The 26,270-nt window shown below is 38.4% G+C and overlaps 2 protein-coding genes across 2 annotated transcripts in view; one reads left to right on the top strand and one right to left on the bottom strand.

Annotated features, from left to right (window-relative positions):
• ADK (adenosine kinase) overlaps positions 1-3,904 on the bottom strand; it is a 538,857-nt gene extending 534,953 nt beyond the window's left edge. Inside the window, exon 1 of the mRNA XM_032311698.1 lies at positions 3,728-3,904. Coding sequence (XP_032167589.1) covers positions 3,728-3,792 — 65 coding nt within the window. The 5' untranslated portion in view covers positions 3,793-3,904. The remainder of the gene's footprint in view (positions 1-3,727) is intronic.
• A 282-nt stretch (positions 3,905-4,186) lies between these two features.
• On the top strand, positions 4,187-25,726 carry AP3M1 (adaptor related protein complex 3 subunit mu 1). Its single transcript, XM_032311697.1, has 9 exons — positions 4,187-4,294; positions 14,020-14,295; positions 14,965-15,136; positions 17,976-18,113; positions 19,251-19,336; positions 20,325-20,458; positions 21,515-21,722; positions 22,969-23,113; positions 23,592-25,726. Exons 2-9 carry the CDS (start codon positions 14,023-14,025, stop codon positions 23,690-23,692), a joined length of 1,257 nt encoding a protein of 418 aa, XP_032167588.1. The 5' UTR covers positions 4,187-4,294; positions 14,020-14,022; the 3' UTR covers positions 23,693-25,726.
• The last annotated feature ends 544 nt before the right edge of the window (positions 25,727-26,270 follow it).

Genomic DNA, 26,270 nt, shown 5'->3' with positions numbered 1-26,270 from the left:
AAAGTCTATGCTTGGGTTGTGGCAGCAGGAATGGAAAAGGAAAGATTTTGTGAAACATTACTGAAGAAGACAAGACCAACTTTGACAACTATATGCGGATGGAAAATGAAGCAAACACCTAGGTTCCAAACTTTGGAGAAAGAGAATTTACTGAGCCATGGAAGAAGGTGCAGATTTAGGACAACAGATGGATTTAGTTTGATATATTTGACTTTGAAGGGTCAGCAGAACACTCAGAGGAGATAGTGAGCAGACAGTTAAAATTAGGTTCTGCAAAAGTAAGGATCTAGCAATAGATCACACATATGTTCCAGTACATGTCCACTATACAAAGCCTGGATGCCCTCTACTTTCTCCTGAGTCAGATCAAACCACCTGTAGTTCCCCTACAGAGACAGTTTTCTCCCATCTCTACCTCCTAACAAACTTCCCTACAGAGCCAAATACCCTACTTCATTCCTGGTTAATTCCTTGTCATCTTTCAGAATGCTCAGGTATCATTTTCCCAAACCTTACTCATTTCCCACCAGGAGGACGGTACCTACATCTTACCTCTCTATGTTTTAGCACCTAATTTTTAGCAACATGCCTAAAATAGCAGCCATTTAAAGACGGACTGAAAAAAAAGGCTTGGCATGTGTTCAATAAGCTTTCAAAGGAAGAGGATCCTCTTAGAGGTGACCGCTAAAGAAATGAACTAGGATGAGATTTTCGAAGGAAAGAAAAGAAGTGGTCCTAAATACAGGTATTCATCATAGAACATACTCATTTAGGAGTCAGTTCCTGAAAATGCTTCTCAACTTCTCTCAGCCCCAAATACTTCATCTGTAACACAATTGTTACCTACCTCACAGGTGGCTGGTAAGATTAAAGGAGATAGCATATATAAGGCACCTAGAATAAAAATGTCTGGCACTCAATTAATGTTCCCTTCTGTTCCCCATCCCAACCTGAAAACATGTTAGAACCTGCTTGTTTCTTTGCAACTTTAGTAACTACTACAACGTGAAAAGCAATCTGATATAGAAAAATTAATGGATATTTAAAAAAGGGAGGCTAGACTTGTCAGATGCTCTCCCTTAGAGCAGTTTTGTCCTATCTCAACACTATTGTCAATTTTGGCTAGATAATTCTTAATTGTTCTAGGGAGCTTCCAGTACACTGTAGAAAGTTAAGCAGCATCCTTTCAACTCTGCTTACTAGGTGTCAGTAGCACACCCTACCAAAATGTCTCCAGACGTTGCTAAATGTCTCCTGGGAAGCAAAATTTCACCTCGTTGAAAACTACTACCCTAGAGCTAACTGAAATTCTCAAAGTCCTAAGTCCTTTACCTGACATCTACAAACATGTCTCATACATTTATTTTTTCCCCACTGATTGATTCTACACATTAAATTTTGTTTAGGCTTTATAAGCCATTCCCCTTAAAAATCAACCAAAACTGGTAGCTAGCCTTTAACTGTCAAGCCAGTCATCACAGATAATGCACACAGTCCAACCATGCAAGGCATTATCACACTGCAATCCTTAAAGCCAAATATAATAAAAGCAGGAAGAGCTAATCCCGAAAGGTCTTCACACAAAATTAAGAGATTTGTTCAAGTACTCAAGCATCTAATCTTTTAACTTCATGTTACAAGTGGCCCTAAGTAGATATGATATAAAATGAGTTTTATATAAAGAGTTTCCAAGTCTTTGTTTTTAAGTAAGCTCTTTGCCCAACATGGAGTTTGCACTCACAACCCTGAGGTCAAGAGTCACTTGCTCTAATGACTGAGCCAGCCAGGCACCTCAGAACTTTCCTAAGTTTTAAGTAAACACTAATGACACATATGATGTATTCTGTATATTTAAGATTAAATATGGTATGCCTATATGTTGCAACAACAGAAAAACTTATGTACGTTAACAAAAAAAAAAATAAGCAAAAGTAGAAAAACAAAAATTGACTTAACATTTCACAAGAGTTTTTGGATAACTGTTTGAGGTTAGTTAAGTATAGCATGGTAATTAAGAGCATAGACCTGGAATCAGATTACCTGGATCAAAATCCCAACACCATCACTTACTGGATGGGTGACGCTTCATCAACATCTCTGTCGGTGTTTCCTCCTTGGTAAAATGAAGATAATTATGGTACCTGCCTTCTAAGGTTGTTGTGGGATTGAATGAGTTAAAAAAGGTAAACTGCTGAAATGGTGCATGATACATATGTAAGTATTAAACATTATTATCATTGTTTTTAAGGATACATAAGCAGAGAGAAGTGTTTCTTGGGTGGCTATATAAAAGTAGAAACAGTAGTCAAAGAATGGACTTTCACCCAGACACTCTGGATTCATATTTCCTTAACTAATTATTTCATTTAGGCTTCAATTTCCTCATTTGTAAAATAGGGAAGTGCTCTGAAAATTTATTAGCATAAGGGAAAACCTAAGGGCCGTATGTTTAGTGGGATAGTGGGGGAAAAGTTATATCTGTCTTCCAAACTGGTAGAGGAAACTTTGTGAAGGATGTTAATTTTAAAGAAATAACTCTAATAATGTACAAAGAGGGAAAGCACATGCCTTGAACCCAGGTAGGTCTGATTCAAAAAGCCTTTGCTTTATTTACTCTATGGTTTGAAACCTTAAAGTAAAAATAAAACATCCTGAGTTGTCATAAGAAAAAAATGTTTATTTTTTTTTTTATAAGGTAAGCATACTAATTAAGGGTAGTAGGAATACATTAAAGGCACTGGCAGGAATTTGATCACCATCCATTCAAAAGAGCATGAAAACACGACCAGAGCCCTAACTGACCTTTTCTTTTCATTTATGAAAGCTTCATTCTTTCCGGGGGTGAAGACGGATGATGTTGGAAAAAATGAAACTTGTATTATCAAGAAACATACCAATACTTTAAAATCAATTTATGTCTACTTTTAGGTAGAAAAATCAATGTCTTCCAACAAACATTTCAAAATCATCCAGGACTGTGCATGTTGTACATTACACTTATTAGGAGAGAATACTTTAACAAACAATTTTTGTAAGTTGCAGCATCACACGTGAGGCAAGTCGGTGTTTGGGGCAGAACTGTTTCAACTGCTGCCAAAAAGTGCAAAGAACAAAAGAAAAATCAACATTTCTTATCTGTTCAGCCAAATTCCGCCCCCCAAAGCCTCGGAGGCGGGGTATCTGGGTCCCTGCAGAGGGTCTTCAAAGGTGTCAACTTTCAGAATATGTACAAAAGGAAGGTCAAGGCGCCCTTTACGAAAAATCCCCAAGAATTTGGTCTTCGCCCCACGACAGAGCAGTCGCAGGGCCTCCTGCTCGTCAACCCCCCACCTCGCCCCCGCCCCAGGGAATAGAAGGTGGCAGCAGTGGACTCTGCTCTGGTCGGGTCTGGTCCTCCAAAGTCACACCAGCCCAGCCAGGAGAAAGCTCCCACGTGGCGCCCCGAGCCTGCCCATGGGCGGCTAGGTTCTCCCCAAGCCGGCGTTCTGATTGGCCAAGAGCAGCCGGAACTGCTCCGGAGCAGGCAGCTATTCGACCAAACTGGGCTGGCGCCGGGCGAAAGGTCACAGCCTTGCGGACAGCTCCCCAGCAGCCGGTCCTTGCGCATTGGCCTCACGCCGGCAGCGAGAACACCATGCGCTGCGCTGGCAGACCCGCGCAACCCCCACGTGGGCCCTGGTTAGCTACTGGCGCCGTCACCCTCCACCCTACGTCGAGTAGCGCTCACCTCAGCGCTCGGGGCGCCTCCACCTTCAGCTTTTTGGGCTTCGGCTCCTCCTCGGCCGCAGCCATCTTCGTGCTCCCACCCCACTTAGGCTTCGACGTGCGCCCCACCCCTTCTGCTCTTTGACCCCATCTCGTCCCCTTATCACCGCCTCCTTCTCCCCGAACCCCGCCTCTCCTGACTCTTTCCACTCGTTGTCTCTCCCTTCCACAGCCATTGGCCCAGCCCCTCTCTGGCCCCGCCCACCCGGCCATAGGGGGACCCCAGACTGAGTTAGGCTGCGTACGAGCGCCTGAGTCCACATAGTGCGAAACCTCCCTTTTTTCTAGGTTCTGGGTGATCTAAAAGATTTAGATCCTAAACCTCACGAGACATCTTTCTTCTCATACAATGTCTTTCCGCTTATTTAATCTTTGCAGTACTGTAGCCCCAGGTGGTTTTTTTTGAAGCTGTTAGGCAGGCAATCTATTTGGGCAACCCAGCTGCGGGGTCCTCGCGGCCTTCTCAGCTGCGTCCGCCGGGGTCCGGAGTGGACCTGGCGCCGAATCAGTGGCTGGCCCAGGTGTCGGGGTGAGTGTGGGGAGGTGGGGAGACGGCGGACAGGGAACAGCTCGAAAACTGGGGAGCAGGCTGAATAGCTGGGGCTGCGGACTTTAGTCTGAGCTGCGGGAGAGTCTCCGATGCTGACCGCGCCTCTCTCTCGGCCTTCCGGGCTTTCTTGCCGGCAGGGCCGGAAGGGAGAGGTGCACCTGCAGCTTGGCCTTCTCGGGTCCCAGACCCAAGAGGTTCAGATTTATTGGGGTCCTTCTCCGTGCTTCGGCGCGGGAAAAAGGTCTTGTCACCCACGGTGAGCTGGAGTTCCAACAGCTTGGACGTCAGCTCCAGGCTTCTGATTTGGAAGACAAAACCCCTAACTAACCTGAACAGATGTCCTGTTTGTTAGAGGGTGGCACCTGAATGAGCTTGGGGTACCGTGAGGAAGATGTTGCAGTTCTTCAGGAAAGGTGACAGGAATCTAAACGGAGTATGGAAAAGTAAAGAGCTCTGTGGCCGGTTGGATTTGTTGGATTTGGATTGTGCCCGAAGTTGAAGTTTATAGCCTATATGATTAAGAAGGTGGTGCCATTAAAATTAGGAGACCTTACATGAGGAAGAGGAATTTTGTGGAACTTGGGATATATCCAGTTCGAAACCGTGGCTTAGGTGTGGATGATAGAAAGATTTTAAGGGGGGTCAGGGGGGAAGGCTGGGAAGTAAGCTGAAAAGAAACTTTCAAGGTAAGAACCAAATCAGGTGATATTTCACGTAATAAGGTAAGAAGTATTTGTTTTGGTTTGGTTTGGGGAAAGTTGTCAATGACATGAAATGCTGCAAGGGCCAAAGGAGCAAGTTGAAGTCTGAGGCTAGGAAGCTGGATTTGAGAATTAGGAAGTCGTTAGGCCAGTAGGCTTTAATGCAGTTAGTAACTGGTAGGAGAAACTGCAAGTGTAACCTAATCCTTCATCATTTGGAGCAGGAAGCAAAAGATTATTGAGGATGTCAAGTCCCTAAGAGGATCGGGTTTTTTTTTAAAGAATACAAGGCACATTGTGTTTTGGGACAGAAAGCTAGTAACCAATGTGTAAGATTAAAGATTCAAGAAAGTGGAGATAAGACGCAAGAAGAGAGAGAATGGAGTCGGGTCAAAATTACAAATGGAAGGATTAGTTTTGGAGAGAAAGGAGAACACTTTCAAATGAGACCATAGGAAAAGCTGGGGAATGAGGTTAATGAGGAATTACCTGAAATTTACATATCTTTGGTAGGGAAGCTCTCTTTGTAGTAAGGTTAGTTTTTCTTACTAAATCTTAGGATTTTTACAATATTTCTAAACATTCGCCATAATATGTTATTGGAGTTCCCTGCAGAATAGATATTTTTTAAGCAGCCCAATAATATCTCAATGCATGAGTGGCAAATGGCTTTTATAGAGAAGAGGAATTCCCTCTCCCTCTACAAATGATCTCACCTGTTACACAGAGAAATTAGAAGCAATCATCTTCCTACAACCAAATGTACAAATCTTCTTCCCTTCCAGTTTAAAGAGGAAAAGTGTCCAGGGGTACCTGGGTGGCTCAGTCAGTTAAGTGGCTGCCTTCAGCCCGAGTCATCATCCCAGGGTCCTGGCACAGAGCCCCCCACCCCCGTTTCTTCCTCTCCACACTCTTCTCCCTCTCCCCCGCTTGTGCTCTCTCACACTCCCTCCCTCTCAAATAAATAAATAAAATCTAAAAAATAAAAAGGAAGAAAAGTGTCCCTTACTAAGGAAGGCATATCCTTTCATCTAGTCTCCCAGTACCATCCTTCCTTACCCTATCAGTATCTTTTTTTTTTTATTTCCTCTCCTACATTATCTACCTTTCCCCTTCTACTCAAACCTTTCCTTCAGCAATTATAAATATTCTTCCTTAACTGCGTGAAATACTCCCATTTATTTTTATGTCTTTTCATGCTCTTCACAGCTAGAGTTCTTGAATGTATCATCTACTCTCTTTATCTCTGATTTTCCCACTTTTTGTTATTTATTTCTTAGCCCATTTCAGCCTGTGTTGTTCCTGCATTCTACTGAACTATCACTAAAAGTACCTTTGCTAAGATCACCAATGTCCTCTGTGTTAAATCATAAATTCTCAATAGGGACAAAAATTGCTTTGTGAGGTGCAAAAAAGAAAAAATCATAATCTTTATTTATAAAACAATATATATATAGTGCATAAAGAGATATACAGATATATATTATGTAATATTAAAATCTTATGGGGGAGGATATAATTGAAGGGGAGTCTGAAAAAGCCCTCAGCAGTTAATTTAAAAAACAAAACAAAAAACAGACATTTTCAGTTCTTTCTTTTTTTTTTTTTTTTTCTTTTTTTGTTCAGTTCTTCTTGTAGCTTGACCTCTTTGTGCCATTTAAAATGTTTAGTATTCCATTCTTCTGGAAACACGTTAACACAACGTTGGTTACTAAAAATCGTTACCCCCCCACCACCCTTTTTTATTGCTCTTCGGCCACATGTTCTTAGCTTTTTTTTTAAGGCCTATTTCCTTAACCCACTTGCTCTTCGGGTGTTGGAGTTCTTTCCATAGCTGTCTTCTTAGTATGTACATTCTCTCTTTGTAGTTTTTTTTTCTCCTTGTAGCTATAATCCCCATTAACAAAAAGTCATGTTTACTCCTTAGTGTGTCTCCAACTCAGCTTCTCTTTGTATCACTAGACCTACATATCTAATAGTCTTTTGAATATATCCATTTGGGTCAAATATATCCAGAATTGGGTCAATATACAGGACCAGGGCTAAGTGCCTCATTTTTCCTCTCATCTCCCCAAATCCACCTAATCTGCTCAAGCCTAAATAGTTCTCTTATCTTTTTATTTTATCCATCCCTACTGTAGTCCAGGCCATTACCATAATTTATCTCTGTCCTGTTATTCAATTTCCACAGTACAATTTCTCTTAAAACTGTAAATCGGATTTCATGAGTTCCCTGCTTAGAATCCTGCTTAAAACCATGAAAAACTGCACTGAGAATTAAGTCAACCAATCTCTGCTTATCTCCTTCCCAGGCTCATCTCGCCACTTCCCTTCACCTCCTAAAATTGCTAAATTTATACTGGATTTTTTTACTTGTGTTCTTTCTCACCTCAAAGATTTGTGGAATTTTGAAGGACACTGTATTTCCCCCATCATAATAGAAATTCCTTCTTACTGTATTAAGTTGTTTGCCTTCTTTGGTGAACTTTAAACTGAGTTCAGAGACTTTGTTCACCTTTCTATCCCTATTACTTACCATATATAAAACATAAAACTACTTGTTGAATGAATAAATGGTCAAAATACTGCCTGAGAATCAGAGAAGCTAGATTCTTCCCTGGTCTCATTCTCTTACCTTGCCTATCGGCCCTTCCTTCTATGCCTCTGTTCTGTTTTATGTAAAAGGAATACATTTTCTTTTTGAGACATTATTCCAAGGACATTTTGATTAGCGGTCTTCCTCGACTTATGCTGAGGTTATGTCCTGAAAATACTGTAAGTCAAAGATGCATTTAATAGACCTAGACCTACTGAGCCTCATAGCTTAACCTAGCCTACCTTAAATTGCGCTCAGGACACTTAACATTAGCCCATAGTTCAGCAAAACTACATAACACAAAGTTTATTTTATAGTTAAGTGTTGAATATCTTGGGTAATTTGTTGAAAACTGAAGTGAAGAACAGAATGGTCTGCAAATGTATTTGTTGTTTACTCTGGTGATCAGGTGGCTGACTGGGAGTTGAGTCTTGCAGCCTCTGCCCAGCATCTCAAGAGTATTTTGTCGTTCTCCCAGAAAAAATCAAAGTTCGAAATTGAATGTGTAGATTCTAATGGATGCATATCACTTTTGCACAATTATAAAGTAGAAAAGTCTTAAGTCAAATTGTAAGTCAGGGACCATTTGTACTATAATTGCTTTGTTTATGAATCATCAGGTTGACCGTTCAAAATTGGGTAGGAAGGATTTATGAAATATTTAAGATGCAAAGTTCTGATGGAACTTTCTCACATGGCTTTAACATAAGCTGGTAGCATTCTGTTTTCTGATTCAAAAGTCACTAAAAACAAAAAGATGGTTGTGGTTGCAGTGAGTATGCAGCTTTCCCGGAAAGTTTATTAGAATGATGAAAGGAGTAACTGCAGCTATTAAAGGATAAGTAACTAAAGAAACAGGCTAATTTACACTGCCACATGTGACATTTATTTGATTGTTATATGCATTAGGCTCTTGATCATAAAGGAATAGAAGAAATAAGCTCTCTTATCTCACAATAGAAGGGTAAGGTGGGTTTTAAAGCTAAGCACTGTTGAGAGCTACAAGTGTTATGCTTTCATCTGAGCCTTAAGGAAGCAAATCCAGATGGCGGGTAACTTGCTGTATTCTTCAGAGATTAGAACTATTGCCAACAAAAACAACTTTGGTGCAAACTTCCTGGAAAGAATTTTTCACCAGTTTAAGAGGATGAATAGGAACCTGGCCTCCAAAATAAAGGAACTGTGAAGTCACTTGCTGCAAGAACTTGCTGCAAGAACAAGCAGTTCTTCTAGGGAATACTGTGGCAGCAGAGTTCCACAGATCCATATGAACTATACCTTCTATAGGATGAATGATTTAAGAAGATAATTTATGTCAGTTCTTTTAAATATAATGTCTGCTCTAAATAATTTATTAGAACACATTTTGGCTTCTAACTACATTAAGAAGCCCATCCGGGGGCGCCTGGGTGGCTCAGTGGGTTAAGCCTCTGTCTTCGGCTCAGGTTATAATCTCAGGGTCCTGGGATCGAGCCCCACATCAGGCTCTCTGCTCAGCAGTGAGCCTGCTTCCCTCTCTCTCTCTGCCTACTTGTGATCTCTTTCTCTCTGTCAAATAAATAAATAAAATTAAAAAAAAAAAAAAGCCCATCCGTCAGATCTTCTTAAATTATAAACCCAAAGAGCATATTTGTTGCTCAGTCCTATATGGTAACCACCAGCTACATGTAGTTATATACATTTAAATTAGTGAAAATTAAAACTTCAGTACATCCATTGCATTAGCCATATGTCAAGTGTTCAGTGGCCACCTATGACTAGTGGATACTATATTGGACAGAGAAGGTACAAGACATATCCATCACTGCAGGAAATTCTGTTGCACAGTGCAGCATTAGAGTATGTTCCTAATAATTATGTATGTACTTATAATTAGTCTCCAGGAGTCCACGATTCACCCAGACCTGGGTTTGAAGCCTAGCTCTTATACTTATTGTGTGATCTGATTTAACATTTCTAAGACTTCATGATCTTATCTGTAAAACGGGGGTAAGCACAATATTTATAACATTGAGTCGTGAAGATTCAGTGAGATAATGTAGGGAATTGCCTAGCATAGTGCCTGACCCACAGTAAGTACTCAGTATCTTTTAGATATTATTAATTTATTTATTCTTTTTTTTTTTAAAGATTTTATTTATTTATTTGATAGAGAGAAATCACAAGTAGATGGAGAGGCAGGCAGAGAGAGAGAGAGAGAGAGGGAAGCAGGCTCCCTGCCGAGCAGAGAGCCCGATGCGGGACTCGATCCCAGGACCCTGAGATCATGACCCGAGCCGAAGGCAGTGGCTTAACCCACTGAGCCACCCAGGCACCCTAATTTATTTATTCTTAATGAATAAAAAATTTGGAATAGAGCTAAAAATTTAATTTTGTAAAGAATACCATATTCCATAGCTGGCTCACTTGAAGTGCTCAAATCTGAGTCTCTGAGTAGGTTACAGTGTTCTCCTTTCAGCTATACTTCATATTTTAGATGAGATTTTATTTTAAGAAAATGTGTTATAATATAAATTTAGTTGCAGATCTTATCATTGGATATTCCTGTTTCTTTTTTTTTTTTTAAGTGTATCAACAGAGGTTATAGTTAAAGTCAGTAGCTTCTATATACAAGTCTGTATTCTAGTGACACTACTTAACACTCAAATAGAAATATAAGGCTGACACAAAGCAAACCTGTTAAAGCATCTGACTAGATAAAGAAGAAAAATTTAACAAGTTTCAGTATTAACCTAGAAAAATTTAGTAGGTCCAAAGCCTAAGGGTTTATTGCTGCCAACTCACAGTGATTGCTTGGCTCAAATGAGATGGCTTTGAACAAAGAAACATTGTTTGTTTCTAATGAACAAGAACGTAAAAATGTTAACAGCATTCATAGTTATTAATACAGTAATTACTAAAACACATATTAGTAATTGATAATTACTTAGTAATTAAGTAATTTATGTAAAAACTTCTGAATATGTGCCAAACAGGAAGGGGAAATCATTACCAGATAGTCCTTAAATGTCAGCTGCTTTCATAAAATAAATGACTTGCTCTCAAAAGAACTGGTCAGGTTGGTGTCATTATTTTATGAACTGAATGAATCCATTCTGTAAAGTCTTCCTTTCCTCTTTGGGATTTATCTTCTCAGAGAAGCTGTATGTATTCATTTTAAATGTTTTACAGTTGGACTATACTTAGATAATACATAATTTTGAATTACTGGACCACTAGGCTAAACACCTTTATCTACATAAAAGAAGGGAACACCTTAGGTAATTAAATAGTTTTCTACTGTCCCCCATTTGTAAGGATAATAAATTTTTAATTTGAAATGTAGTTAACACTCAAAAAATTACATGTCACAATGTAAAACCCAGTGAATTATCACAAAATGAATACAACTTGTAACTATCATCTTGATCAAGAAATAAAACATTACAAGCACCTTGGTAAATATCCCCCATGCCCTTCTTAGTCACTGTCCCCACTCTCCATAAAAGATAGCATTTGATTTCTCAAACCAAAGATTAGTTTTGTCTGTTCTAGAATGTCATATAAATAGAATCATACTGTATGTATCATTTTATATTTGGTTTTGTTTGTTCAATATTGTGTTTGTAAGTTTCGTCCATATTTGCTTCATGTCGCAGTAGCTTGTTTTCATTGCTGTATAATAATTCATTTTCATAGTACACTATAGTTTATTTTTCTATTTACTGTTAATAAATATCTGAGTTCCAGGTTTTCGCTATAACAGTATATTTTTACACGTTTTTGGTGCACAATTGTACACATTTATGTTTAATCCACCTGGAAATAGATTCATGTGTCACAGTTATTAAGAATATTTTTAAGCAAAATATAATTCACATGCTATGGAACTCATCATTTTAAAGCATACCGTTTAGTAGTTTTTAGTATATTTTTAGTATATTCACAAAGTTGCATAATCATTATCTCTAATTCCAGATGTTTATCACCTTAAAAAGAAATGGCAAACCCATAACCACTAACTAACCCATAACCACTAACTCCACATTCTTCCCTCCCACCCAACCCCTGGCAACTACTAACCTAATTTCTGTCTCTGTAGATTTGCTTATTCTGGACATTTTATAAAATGAAATCATACAATATGTGACCTTTTGTGTCTGGCTTCTTTTACCAAGCATAATGTTTTCATGGTTCATTCCTTTTTATGGCTGAAAAATCTTCCATTGTTAGAAAATTATTTACCCATTAATCAGTTGATAGACATTTGCATTGTCTCCACTTTTTGACTATTCTGAGTAACGCTGCTTGGAACGTTTATATACAAGTTTTTGTATGGACAACCATTTCCAGTTCTCTTAGTTTTATACCTAGGAGTAGAATTGCTGAGTCATTTGGTAACTCTTACCTTTAACTTTTTGAAAGAACTCACTGTTTTCCACAGCGTCTGTACCATTTTACATTTCTGTCAACAATGTATGAGGGTTCTAGCTTCTCCACATTCTTGCCAGTACTTGTTATTGTCTGCATCTTAATTATATCTAGCCTAATGGATATGAAATGTTACCCCCATTGAGATTTTGATTTACATTTGAAAAGATGTTGAGCACCCTTCCTTGTGCTTATTGATCATTTGTGTGTATATCTTCTTTGGAATAATGTTTTGAAATTCTTTGCCTTTTTTTTTTGTATTGTATTGTCCTTTTATTAAGTGTTCTCTTTATATTTTGGATAATAGTCCATTATAAAATATGTGTTTGCAATTATTCTCTCATTCTGTGGGAGTCTTTTTATTCTCTTGATAATGCCCTTCAGAATACAAAAGTTTTAAATTCTGATACAGGTTATCTGTTTCTTCTTTTGTTGCTTGTGCTTTTGGTGTATTCTTAAAAAATTATCTAATCCAAAGTCATAAGGACTTAATAGATACCTTTTTTCTAAGAGTTTTTAATAGTTTCAGCTCCTATATTTAGGCCTTGATACATCTTGAGATAATTTTTGTATATGACATAAGTAGAGGTCCACATTCATTTTTTTGCATGTGGGAATCTAGTTGTCCCAGCACCATTTGCTGAAAGACTATTCTCTCTCGCACTGAATGGTCTTGGTAATTTTATCAAAAATCAATTACCATATATATATAAAGGTTAATTTCAGAATTCTCCATTCTATTCCATTGATCTGTATGACTTCTCTGCCAGTATCACATAGTACATTTGTAGCAGCAGGTTTTGAAATCTGGGAGTATGAGTCCTCCAGATTTTTCTTCAAGATTGTTGTGGCTATCCTTTGTATCTTTCATTTCCATATGAATTTTAGGACCATCCTGTTAGTTTCCACAAAAAAAAAAAAAAAAAAAAAAAAAAAGGCAGCTGGGATTATAGTAGGGATTACATTGACTCTTAAACCAATTTGGAAGGTATTGCTATCTTAATGATATTGTTTTCTAATCCATGAATATGAAATGTCTTCCCATGTTTTAGATACTTTTAATTTCTAATTTCTTGCAGTGATGTTCTATACTACTCAATGTATACTAATAGTGCTCTGTACTGTTCTATATTAATGATGCTCTAATACTATTCAATGTACTTGCTCTTTTGTTAAATTTAGTCCTAAATATTTTGATCTTCTTGATGCTCTTGTAATTGGAATTGTTTTCTCAATTTCATTTTCAGATTATTTATTGCTAATGTGTAGAAATACAATTGGTTTTTAAAAGTATTAATCGAGTATCCTGCAACCTTGCTGAATCTGTTTATCAGCTATGATTTTGTGCATGTGAGCATGTGTGTGTGTGTGTGTGTGTGTGTGTGTGTTCCGTAGGACTTTACATAGACAAGATTTTAACATCTGCAAATTGAGGTAGTTTTATTTCTTCCTTTCCATTTTGGAAGCCTTTTGTCTCATTTTCTTGCCTGATTGCCCTGGCTAGAATCTCTAGTACTATACTGAATAAAAATGAGGAGAGTGAACACCATTGTTTATTCTTGATATTAAGGGGAAAGCTTTTAATCTGTAGTCATTAAATATGATGTTAGTTATGGGATTTTCACAGATGCTCTGTTCTCTTGAGGTTAGAATATTTCTTTTTCTAGTTTGTTTTTCTTGTAAACAGGTGCTAGATTTTATCAAATGATTTTCCTGCATGTTTTAAAATCATTATTTTGTCTTTTGTGTAGATTGTATGTTATATTGATTGATTTTCATATGTTGAACCAATCTTCCATTCTTGGAATAAATCCCATTGGTGTATAATCTTTATATGGTGTGGATTCAGTTTGTTAGTATTTTGTCAAGGATTTTTACAGCTATTCTTGAGTGATACTGGTCTGTAGTTTCTTCTGGCGCCTTTCTCTGGTTTTGGTGTCAGAATAATACAAGGATACTTTTTGATGTACACTAAATTTAAACTTTTTTCCCCCCAGAAAATGATCCACAGTCTATTTCTCATAAACTGTTCCGGTGACATATTTCTGGAGAAGCACTGGAAGAGTGTTGTGAGCCAGTCAGTCTGTGATTATTTCTTTGAAGCTCAAGAGAAAGCTGCTGATGTTGAAAATGTACCACCTGTCATTTCAACACCTCATCACTACCTCATCAGTATATACAGGGACAAACTCTTCTTTGTGTCTGTCATACAGACTGAAGTGCCCCCTCTCTTTGTAATTGAGTTCCTACATCGAGTTGCCGACACTTTTCAGGTTGGTTATTCATCAACTCTTTTGAACTTAAATTACTCAAGTTAGTTGGGGGTGGGACACCTAATCATATTCTTTAATTATCCAGCTTTTGATGTGTCTTCGGTCTCTCTCTTCTTTTCAACTAAGCATAAATTCATGAACCCTTTTTTTGTAGGGTACACAGCAGTGCACATGGCTACTCCATTCACTGTTTCAGTAGAACCTGGTAATCTCATGGTCATGGAAACCATATTTATATGTATTACAGATTATGTCATCAGGAAACTGTAAAGCCCTCTACATACAGTTCCTTGAATGGTCCCAGGATTTTTATTGGTTATGTAATCTTCTAATATTTACATTTTATTATCTTGCTAAGTGTACCAAATAATTGAAAATATACCGGTGTTTTGTGGGGTATCTAATCAGGGCAAATTAAGTTTATAGTTCACATCCTAGTTTAATGTTTCAAAGTCCTCTCTGGATTAATATATAATAGGAATTCAGTTCAGTCTAAAAATATTGAGAAGATATTGAGGACTAGAACTATAGAGTTTTTTTTCACTCTGACATATTTTCAAGATCTTAATCAGTGAATTATGCCTCTGTAAGTTTATCCTTCTGAACAGGGTGTTTAGAAAGCCTTTCTTCATGCGTTTCATTGTGCAATATTATGTACATTTTGTTAAGGACTACTTTGGTGAGTGTTCGGAAGCTGCAATTAAGGATAATGTGGTCATTGTATATGAGCTCTTGGAAGAAATGTTAGACAATGGATTTCCACTGGCTACTGAATCTAATATTTTGAAAGAACTGATTAAACCACCAACAATTCTCCGTTCTGTCGTCAACTCTATTACAGGTAAGGTGAAAACATGCTGCATTCGGAACTGAGCAATTAAACTTTATAAACAACTCCTTGTTGCTTATGATCTTGCAGATACTAAGGTAGTCCGATATGGTCAGAGTTAAAGTTAGTGCTATTGTTAAAATGAATGTGTATTTCTTTTCATGAGGAAACTAGATCTTAAATGATAAAGAAAACTTGATTATTACTCTTTTATTAAAGACCACAAAAACATTATCACTATTACTTAACACTAAATAATATAACTGAATAAATTTTCCCTGCTAATCCTAAGGAAGCTAATATAGTGAAGCTATAAAAGGGAAGCCTATATGCGAGGCTACTTAGAACATCTAATCTATTTATAGACTGCCATTTTACTATTTAAATTAGTATTAGTTTATGTAATGTGATGAAGATGTTAACTAACACTATACTCGGTAATCATTATAGTGTATAAGTGTATCAAATCAACGTGTTGTACACCTTAAACTTAACCCCATGTTATATGTCAGTGGTCTCTCAATACAAGCTGGGAGAAAAATAAAAATTAATAAATAGCATTATAAAACTGGCTACCCAGTATAAAACTGGTACTACCCCCAAATTACTAGGAAATAGAAAATTTAAGACTCTCTACCACAGAGGACATATTGTCTCCTCCAAGTCTTTCTTTTATACATGTAGAAGATTTATTAAGCCAAAAAGAGATAGGAAATTAATCTATTTGTGAGATTTCATGTATTGTGGGCCTTGTACTTGTGTTACAAGTTTCTAATTTTTGTTTGCTTTTTGAGTATAGGTAGAAATAGGTACGTCCAGATGACAGTATTTTTTTAGAGTATTGAAGTCTTCTAGAGAAAGATTACTGTCAGATGTTACATGCCACACCAGCTACATTTTCTACCATTTTAAACCCCTCTCCAAGTATAGTTGACCTAAAAATAGGGCAAGAGAGGCCTATGATAAAGCATTATTCATCTTATGTATAAGGCTGAGCACTGGGAGAAATTCAAGGAAAGATGAGATGGAGTGTATGTGCCTAAAAGTTACACTCTGGATGGGAGATTGGGGGAAAAAAATTAAAGTATGTAAATAATATAAGATTATAAAAGGCAATTCCATCCTTTATGAACAATACAGTGCCACTGGAAAGTACACATAATATAGTACTAAATGGAAAAAAAATAAAATTTACCAAAAACTCTACAAAACTATAAAAATTTCTCTTAATTAAACATTCATACAGACAAAAAAGTTCTAAGATGTTTTCAATAATGACCACCTCCAGCTAAGGAACTACGTATGGTTCCTTACGTAGGAAGGAACTTTTTTTTTTTGCTTCTATACTTTCTAATTTTTTTTTGCTTTATACTTTCTAATTTCTAAAATAAACATGTATTTCATAGTTACTAAAATACAGAATGAAAGTATATAGGTTATTAAGGCAGTGCATTATGGAATTAAAGAGAATGGTTCAGTAAATGAATTGTGGTGCTTGGCCCAAGTGCAGGGCCCTCGAAAAGCAGCAGAATTTAGGGAGAGCGGGAGGAATAACAGCATTTTGTAGATGGAACTATATGAGAAAAAACACATACAAAATGAAAAATGTTGATTTGTATGAATTCATTTAGCAGGAACAGAGCTGTTTTTTTAGCTGAGTAATGAGATCTAAAACTTAAGAGTTAAGTTGAGGAAGTTCTTGAATAGTCAGCTAAATATTTAGTTTTTATCATAAAGTCAGTGTGGAAACATTGTGTTTGAACAGGAAGGTGAAAGCAGTGCTTTTAGAAAATTCTGGGAAGCTAAATGTTTGGAGAAACAAACACCATCATAATTAGACTGTAAAGTTATATATACAGTATGATTGCAACTCTATTTTAAGGTGCAGTCGGAAAAAAAGCAAACTTATCAAAATCAAAAAAAAAACAATTGCAACTTATTTATGAGGGAAATGTTTAAAGAAATATACCAAAATGTTAATGGTAGTTGTATTTTGGTAATAGGAAGCTAGATTCTTTTTAGCCTCTTTTCTGGACTTTCCATGTGTTATGTACTACTTTTTTGAGCATGTACTACTTTTGAGTTGGAAATGTAAATTAACCAAAATGTTAAATATGTCACAGCTCAAGGTTATGTTTTGGACAACCAGACTGATTTTCAGACGTATGTCAATTTAGCAGTAAATTAGCCAGATATTAAACATTAGCCATATTGCAGCCATATGGGTGTGCTGACCTTAAAATGGGAAAAGGCCAAAGTGCGTTCTTCATCCAGTTACTCTGCTGAGGCCTGCTTGGCAGCATGTCATGTAGAATTTAAGCTGAATACCAAAGGGCCTACTTAGCACTCTGTATTCTCAGTGGAGACATTTTATCGGCAGGTTTTAAAACAACTAGCCTCTTTTCTTCATCAGTGGCTGCAGGACGAGATTTGTTGTTGAGCCACTGGAATTAGGTTAGGTTACTGTTAACACACAGGAAGCAAAAGATAAGTAAATGAATTTAACCTGGTTTGGCACATAGAGGACCACGTGGCCTATTTCTGTCTTCTAGAAATTTGATCATATTGGTATGGCTATATCTCCCAACAGTTCTGGAAACTGTCCACAACTTCAGTGAAGAAAAACCCAGACATTAAAGAAGCAGCTATAGTATTCTTTTTTTTCCTGTTAATTGCTTTTCTTTTTTCATTTTTAAAGTGAACTATACACCCAATGTAGGGCTAAAACTCATGATCCACAGGTCAAGGGTCACACACTCTACCAACTGAGCCAGCCAGGCACCCCTGTTAATAGCTTTCCGGATCACCATTTTATGCATTACCTTTGCTTTCTCTTTTTCCGGCTTTCTAGGCAGTAGTAATGTTGGGGACACACTCCCCACTGGGCAGCTGTCCAACATCCCATGGCGCCGGGCTGGGGTAAAGTACACAAACAATGAAGCCTATTTTGATGTCGTTGAAGAAATAGATGCAATTATAGATAAATCAGGTAATTGCATGCATGTGGTCTTATTTGGGAAAACAGTTGAGCTGACATACGCTGAATAGAAAATTGAAATCCCTCGGTAGTGTGGTTTCAGCAGAAAGGCATTCATTTCCTAATGGCTTAAAAATCTGTTTATTTTGCCCAGAGGTTACATATAATTTTCATAACCACTAGCTGAGATCTGCCAAACCTTTGTAAATCAGATCTCATGCTGCCTCACTTTAAACTAGCTATTACCCTGTATGCCTCTCCCTCTTCCCATTTTTTCAGCATTTATTGTTTATCTGCCATGCACCATACTTTTGCTACCACTGTATATGCAGTACTTGTAATAAAGACCCCAGACAAAACAGCAGTACTGTATTAGAACCATAAAATTTTATTAAAACATCTGGTCCAACCCTCACATTTTATACCTAAGGAAACTGAGGCTCAGAAGGGTTTAGTAATCTGCTTAAGGTCATACAGCTAGTTGGTGTATGAAAATCAGCTATCGTGAATTAATAGCCAGTATCTTTTCTTCAATGGGTACCCTTTTCATTATAAAATTCCATCATACAGAGTAATAGCTGTACTATTATGGAATAATGGCTCCTGTTTCTTAAAAGTTAACAGCTTAGTCTATTTCAATGAGAAATTTTCCTTATTTTTAAATTCCATCAAAAAATATTTTAACTTCAAACACTTTTTTTTTTTTTCTAAGAGGGAAAGAGTTGGGGGAGAGGGCCAGAGGCAGAGGGAGAGAGAATCTTAAGCAGGCTCTACACCCAACATGGAGCCCAAGGCAAGGCTTGATCTCATGACCCTGAGATCACGATCTGAGCTGAAACCAAGAGTCAAGACTTAACTGAGCCACCCAGGCACCCCCAAAATACTTTAATTTCATATCCAGCAGAGATAGAGGCAGTTTTGACATTCCTTAGAATTACCACAGTCCTACCAGTTAGGCGTGGGCCATGGTACTTAGTGAAGAAGCTGTCATAACCAATGTAATGGATCCCCTGTCCACTAACTTGTTAGTAAATGTGTAAGTTTCATTATGTCTGACACCCAGAAGGTGTCTCCATTACCTCAGATACAGTGATTTCTCTAGTAAAGACTCAGAGTCCAGTGACTTTATCACTTTCTTTCTTTCTTCAGGATCTACAGTCTTTGCAGAAATTCAGGGGGTCATTGATGCTTGCATTAAGCTATCTGGAATGCCTGACCTTTCTCTTTCTTTCATGGTAAGTTTTGTTCTCCTGTCACGTAGCTCTTTGCATGCCTACTATATATGAAGTACTAAATGAAATGATAAATACTGAGAGATGTTTGTATCTTAGATTATAAGGATTATCTGAGAAATTTTCTAAGATTGATTTATTTAGAGAGAGATAAAGAGCTCACACTTGAGCGTGAGCAGAGGAAAGGATAGAGGGAGAAAAAGAGAGAGTCTCAAGCAGACTCCTTGCTGAGCCAGGAGCCCGACGTGGGGATCGATCTCAAAATCCTGAGATCATGACGTGAGCCAAAATCAAAAATCAATCACTCAACTGACTGAGCCACCCAGGCACCACTATCTCAGAAATATTCTTAGCCAGCTTCCCAAGACAGTGGCTTAGGTAATGAGCATGGCCTTTATAGAAGGTTGAGGAGAGGTCTCCTGAGTGTGTTAGAAGAGGCTTAAACAGCTGGCTGGCTTTCACAAATCACTTATTGAATTATTATTTGCTTTGCTGGTATGAAAGGTCATTGATCTTTTGCATTATTTTAGACTCAGCATGATACACTACTAAGAAAAGAGAATGGAGTTCTGATGCTAACTTGTCCTGTCCCATGTATAAAATATTTTGGGGGCTTCTGGGTGGCTCAGTCAGTTAGGCAGCTAGCTCTTGATCCTGGCTCAGGTCATGATCTCAGGGTCCTGGGATCGAGCTTCACATCAGGCTACATGCTTGGTGGGGAGTGTGCTTGAGGATTTTCTCTCTCCCTCTCTCTCTGCCCCTTGCCCCTCACACACGCATTCTCTCTTTCTATCTCTCAAATAAATCTTAAAAAAAAATAGATATATTTGAAAACCTTATGAAACCATTAAGTTTATGTTACTGTGGTCATAGTAACAAACTCTTAACATCACTGTTTTATCCTTAGGGAGTATTTAATTTCTCAAATATCTAAGTAGAGTTGCCATATTCCATGCATTCTGTGAATATTGCCGTCTTGTTTTCCTGGCAGAACCCACGGCTTCTAGATGATGTCAGCTTCCACCCCTGCATCCGGTTTAAGCGCTGGGAATCTGAAAGAGTTTTGTCCTTCATTCCTCCAGATGGAAATTTCCGGCTCATATCCTATCGTGTCAGCTCACAAAAGTATGTTGATGCATCAGCTAGAAATCTGCTATCATGTATCTGTGATGGGTAGTCACCTTACCTTTTTCATTCGGACAGTTGGATACTTGAATTCATCACTGCCCCCATTAGCTATGGCTCACCAGGAAACCTAGAAAGAACTGGTGAAAATACGTATCTAAAATAATCAGTGTACCTTAAATATGAGAATATAAAGTAATAGTAAAGGAGACTAGTAAAACATATACCTGAGAACAAGCAAGCATTTTTGACTTTGCATTAGCTGTGCAAAACCTGGAACCCATGCCATAATTTTACTGTGTTCTGTAGACCTTAGAGCTGACAGAAGGAGCTCCAGCTCTCTAGGCTATCTCCCAACTAACTGGCTTCAGGTCACCCTTTTGTGTACTAAGGTTTAAATGAATTGGAATTATGGGTTGTAAATGGTTTGTCCCTTGAAAATATCAGAAGGTATTTGGGTAATATCAGATGGGACTCAGAAGCAGAGGAATTATTTCTTGGCTCTAGCCACATAGGACCTATTTTATTTAGGATAATTTAAAATTATCTTTTCTGTGGGATCTTAATTTCTTCAAACAAGGTCTATTTGCCCCAGTTGTTTATACTATCTTTTTTTTTTTTTTTTTTAAGATTTTTATTTATTTGACAGAGACACAGTGAGAGAGGAAACACAGCAGGGGGAGTGGGAAAGGGAGAAGCAGGCTTCCTGCTGAGCAGGGAGCCCAATGCAGGGCTCAATCCTAGGACCCTGAGATCATGACCTGAGCCGAAGGCAGATGCTTAAGGACTGAGCCACCCAGGCACCCCAGTTTATATTGTCTTGATTCCTATCTTAATGTGCATACTTGTTGCTCAGAAATTGTGTGATTCCTCGTGTGGTGGTACTCATACCCTCTGGTAAGTACCAGTGAATGCTGAGTCTCCAGTTCTAGGGGGTATATGGCCCTATAGTGGAGTCAGAGTTAGAGTAGGATACTCTGGACTGAGATTTCCAGTTCTCTCAAGAGCTGTCTCACACCATTAATTATGTTTGTGGTTCTGTCTTTCTCTTTTCAGTCTAGTGGCAATACCGGTGTATGTGAAACATAGCATCAGCTTTAAGGAGAACAGTTCTTGCGGTAGATTTGATATTACAATTGGACCAAAGCAGAATATGGGGAAAACTATTGAAGGAATCACGGTAACAGTTCACATGCCAAAAGTTGTGCTGAATATGAACCTGACGCCAACACAAGGCAGCTATACATTTGATCCAGTTACCAAGGTACAGCTCCCTCTAATCAAGAGTGAGCAAATGTTTCTGCAGTCTTTATTTATGATGGCAGGGAGGGCGGAAGGAAGGGTTTAAAGTTCCTAACAAGACCTGGAGAGCATACTGAGCTGTGCTCTCGCCCCTGGCTGCGGAGGGAATCCCATGTCTGCTGCTGAGATGAACCGAAAAGTAAGACTCATTCTGTTATCCTTCAGAGTGTGCCTTTCTTCATCCATTGGTAATCTAGAAACATACTCGCTGAGGAAGATGTAAAAACTTTTTTAGAAAGAGAAAAACAGTATCTGGATATAAGAAGTTAGTATTGTAGTCTCTTAATTAAATTTTCTGTAGTAATTGATCATTACAAACTTTCTTTTTAATTTAAAAGCACTGTTCATACTCTTCCATAGGGGATGCTGGCTAGGAAAGCTGCTTCTCACCATATAAAATAAATGTGCCTTTAGCAACGGGTTTTCAGAGAAATTATAAAAGATGGTTTCCTCTCAGCTTTCTGCTTGGGTAAAAAGTATGATTCTTTTCAACTGCCTGCTAAGTGAAAAGGCGTATTTTTAAATAAAATCATTGAATGTTAAAGATCATCTGTCTAAAAATCCTGACCTAAGGATTTGAAGAATCTCCCCAGAGATTACCCAGGGCTGAGAAATGAAGGCAGAGCTCCAGATCCCTGGCCCATCACCTTGGCTTCAACTGTAATAGTCTCACTTTCTTGACTAGTACTGAGCTTCTGAACTAAAGATTTTTCTTGACCAAAGAAAGCTAAAAAGTTTAAAAAACACTAATTTAGGTTCCATTTTCTCATGTTACAGCAGAGTAAACTGAGGCCCAGAGACTTACAGTGAAGGTGGTATAGTAGAAAGAACATTTGAAATCAGGTCAGGTTCGAATCCCAACTTTGCCTCTAAACTAGCTGTGTGACCTTGAGCAAGTCATTTGACCACTGAGCCTCAGTTTCTTTTTAAGAAGACAAAAGCTACATCACAGGACTCTTTGAGATAACGTATAAATAGTGCTAAGCGCAGTGCTATATCCAAAAGTAGGTAGATGCTCTATAAATGTTGGTTCTCTGCCCTTGCCATTCAGAGTCACAGAACTGATTTGTGGTAAAATCCCATGAAGATCCCAGGTCTCTTGTTTCCAAGACACTATACTTCATTCTGTACAGAAGTTTATGGTGCCTTTGAACATTTGTGCTTAGCAAATGGTTCAGATCGTATTTGTTTTTTTATGCCTTTTTAAGGTACTAACATGGGATGTGGGAAAAATTACTCCTCAAAAGCTCCCAAGTCTTAAAGGACTGGTAAATTTACAGTCTGGAGCACCCAAGCCAGAAGAAAATCCAAGTCTCAACATACAGTTCAAGATCCAGCAGCTTGCTATTTCTGGTAAGAACAAGTTTTGACTTGTATTTAAGGATGAACTGAGTTCTGCTGGGGTCAGCTCTCAGGAGCTTCAGAGGGTAGGAGCGTTCCCTCTTTAGAAAGAACAACAGCTTGTTTTCCTGCCACCCTGGGCTGTGGGGCCATCCTCTCAGGTACGATGATTTTGCAGAGCTCCTTATTTCACACAGCTTTCCTCCACCAGACCCTCCTCATCCAAGCACGAAGGAAGGAGTCATTCATACTCACAGGAAGGACTATCCTTCAAAGAATTTCTGGCCCACATGGGAATCTAAACTAAAAACATCCCCCCACAGTGCTGTAACACATAAATAATAGAAGGGAGATTGCTTCCACATGGTAGAAGGGACACTGGGTTAATGTCAGATTTATTGGGTAATGTTCATTGCTAAACAAGTAATTGTTGGTTGCTGTGGCCAGGAAAATAATTTGTTCCTTTCCTTACCTATTCTTTTTGACACAGGCTTAAAAGTAAACCGCTTGGACATGTATGGGGAGAAATATAAGCCATTTAAAGGAGTCAAATATGTCACGAAAGCTGGAAAGTTCCAAGTGAGAACATGAGAAGAGGCCAAAATTCCTCAAGATCTGTTTGTTTTCCTAGTGTCGTTATAGTTTATTACTGTTAGGTACCAAGCGGGTGGGAATCCATATTCTAGTCCAAGTTCCTGTTGAGCTACACACAGCTAACGAAGTTGCTTAGTAATCAATGTTGGGTTCTGAAGAGGTCTAAGCTAAGGAAACTTTGAATGACTTAGCTTATTTTTTTATCTTTTCAGTTAGGAAGATTCTGGAGGTGATTGCCTCCATGGGGGGGGGGGGGCTCAGCTGGAGGCTCCACATTGTAACAACAGTAAAGGCAGAAAGCTGCAGTGATAACTTCTCCCCTAAAACAAGTGAACTGATCTCAGCAGGAGCTGTCTCCATCTGTAATATGATGTATCACAAGTGCAGCCCAGCGTCACACCTGATCTTAGCCGTCCCAAATCAGCATCTGTCCCAACAGAGGAAGTTCCCCCCACTCCAAGAAGTTTACAAAAAACTGCCTCTTCAAGTGTTTGCCTTATTCAGCTTTTCACTTGTGCCATTAAGCAAGCACTGTAGCAAAAGCCACTTCCACTGGCCCAGGCAGGGAGCCCCATGGCTCCAGGCTCCATTCTCACTGTACTTGGTCTTGTATTTTTTATAAATAAGATTTTTACGTAAAGCTCAGATTTTGATTTACAGGGACCTTGCTGCAGGAAGTACCATCTCCGTTTTGTGCCACTAGCTCAGCCGTTAGATAGTATAGTCAGTATCATTTGTATCAAAGGGGCGAATGCTTTATTAAGGCAATAAAAGGGAACACTACTTCTGCTTTTAGGAAGTTATTGCAAGCACAAGCATTTGAAATTTGAAGCAAATTAAACATCAAAGCAAAACTGAAGTGAACTTTGCCACCTTCATGTTTTATAAAGCTTATCTACACCACTTAAACCATTGTTAGCCTAAAGTCCTCAAGCCCTCGTTCAGCAAAAGCAAGAAAATGTGCCTGTTTCACTGTCTTCACTTTTTTTTTTTTTTTTTTTTACTCTTTTATCTTTTTTATTGTTGTTCTTAAGGTCTTGAATTTATCTGCATCCCTTGTCTTCAGGGGGAGCTCTCTTTTCATAGTCTGTGCTTCCCAAGGCTACAGTGGCCAATAGGTTCCTTCCTGAAACTTGTCATAATTGTTATTTGAACGTCTCCACTGTACTGACAAAGTACTTGGAAGTACATGATATTGAGGCAGTAACAAGATCCTCAGTAACACTGACGAAACCATCATCTTGGTTGGGAAGTCAGTCTAGGGTTGTATCCTTTCACTCAACTTAACTGGCTTTGAAGTCCTTGCCCAGTCATTTTGCCTCATTAGACACGAAGAATGGAAAAGGCTGAGAGATACAAGTGCTTGTTCTTCATGGTTCCCACTTGTTCTTGCTTATGCTGTTAGTTTTCTTATGACTGACTCCATTTTCTTCTTTCGTCTTGGCTTATAACTCCCTCTTCCATGTAATGCTAAGAATGGCCCTTAAATTCATCCCATTCTGCTTTCAAGGGCCAGTGGTCGCTGCTGCTACAGAGAGCCCACCAGACAGCAGCCTTCTTACCTTTGCCTGCCTAGGGTACCCAGCCTGCCTTTCACCTAATAGGAAACGGCACTTTTTGCAAATTTGAAATTTCTTGGGTAACCAAATCAGCTTGGCAGCTAAAAGCAAGATGTTGCCAAATATTTATTTCCTTTGCCTAAAGTTAATTACCCAGTCTGATTGCTTTAATTTTTAATGTCTTTTAATGTCCTATCTCAAAAGGACAATCAGTACATTTGCTTTTCTTTCTGCGTAACCCCTAATCTCAACCAGGTATATCTGGACTGTCCAATTTTCTTTCTGTGCTACCTTCTCTTATATATAAAAAAGCAGATTACATGCCAAGAGTCCGTTGTCTGTAGCAATTTCTGCTATAACTTCTAAGTAGACTGTTTCCTTTTACAATTAAATTATTGTATTTATTAATTTGAATCCAGCAAATCCTTTCTCTAATCTGGCTATACTGTCAATAAAAAGGTGAAAGCAACAAGTTGATTTTTTAGCTTGACTGTTGATTGAGCGTTCTCAGATGGACACACGTCAGCATCACAGCAGGCTAACCATGACCGGATTCTGTTCTGTATCATCACATAAGGTGTAATGGTTGCTGCGAAGCACTTGCAAGTGCTCCTCTCTTCACCTCAGTGTGTCAGCAGCCACGGATACTTTCTCTGAGCATCACCCTCTGGCCAGAGACTGAGCAGCAAGTGATCAAAGTTACTCTCCCTATCACCACCACCACCTACTAATAACAAAGATCCATGAATAATTAGTAGTAGCAGAATATTTTTCAGACACAGAATCCAGTTAACCTCAGAATGGTCCCTTTTTATAAATTCTTAAAGGAGATCTCCTAAGAATTTTTTGCATGAGAAAGTTACCATCATTCAGAGAGAATTCATGTGATGGGTTCATCCCTAAAATACAATAGAGCAACCCTTGGAAGATGCTGGTCTTCACTGTTAGAGTCCTCTGATTTGAGAAAACAACTAAAAAATATAGTGCAGCAGGAAGGTGGCACCCATGAACATGGT

This window comes from Mustela erminea, chromosome 14 (assembly GCF_009829155.1).
Source record: "Mustela erminea isolate mMusErm1 chromosome 14, mMusErm1.Pri, whole genome shotgun sequence".
Classification (NCBI taxonomy): Eukaryota; Metazoa; Chordata; class Mammalia; order Carnivora; family Mustelidae; genus Mustela; species Mustela erminea.
Note: the sequence above shows the minus strand (reverse complement) of the source record. Positions and strands in the feature narration are given on the sequence as shown.

What these genes read in the sequence shown, in the direction of transcription:
- AP3M1 (XM_032311697.1), top strand. Translation starts at nt 14,023, where the DNA reads ATGATCCACAGTCTATTTCTCATAAACTGTTCCGGTGACATATTTCTG. An exon ending in TGCAATTATAGATAAATCAG is followed by an intron (nt 18,114 to 19,250) that starts GTAATTGCATGC and finishes TTCTTTCTTCAG; the next exon opens with GATCTACAGTCTTTGCAGAA. An exon ending in CCAGCAGCTTGCTATTTCTG is followed by an intron (nt 23,114 to 23,591) that starts GTAAGAACAAGT and finishes TTTTTGACACAG; the next exon opens with GCTTAAAAGTAAACCGCTTG.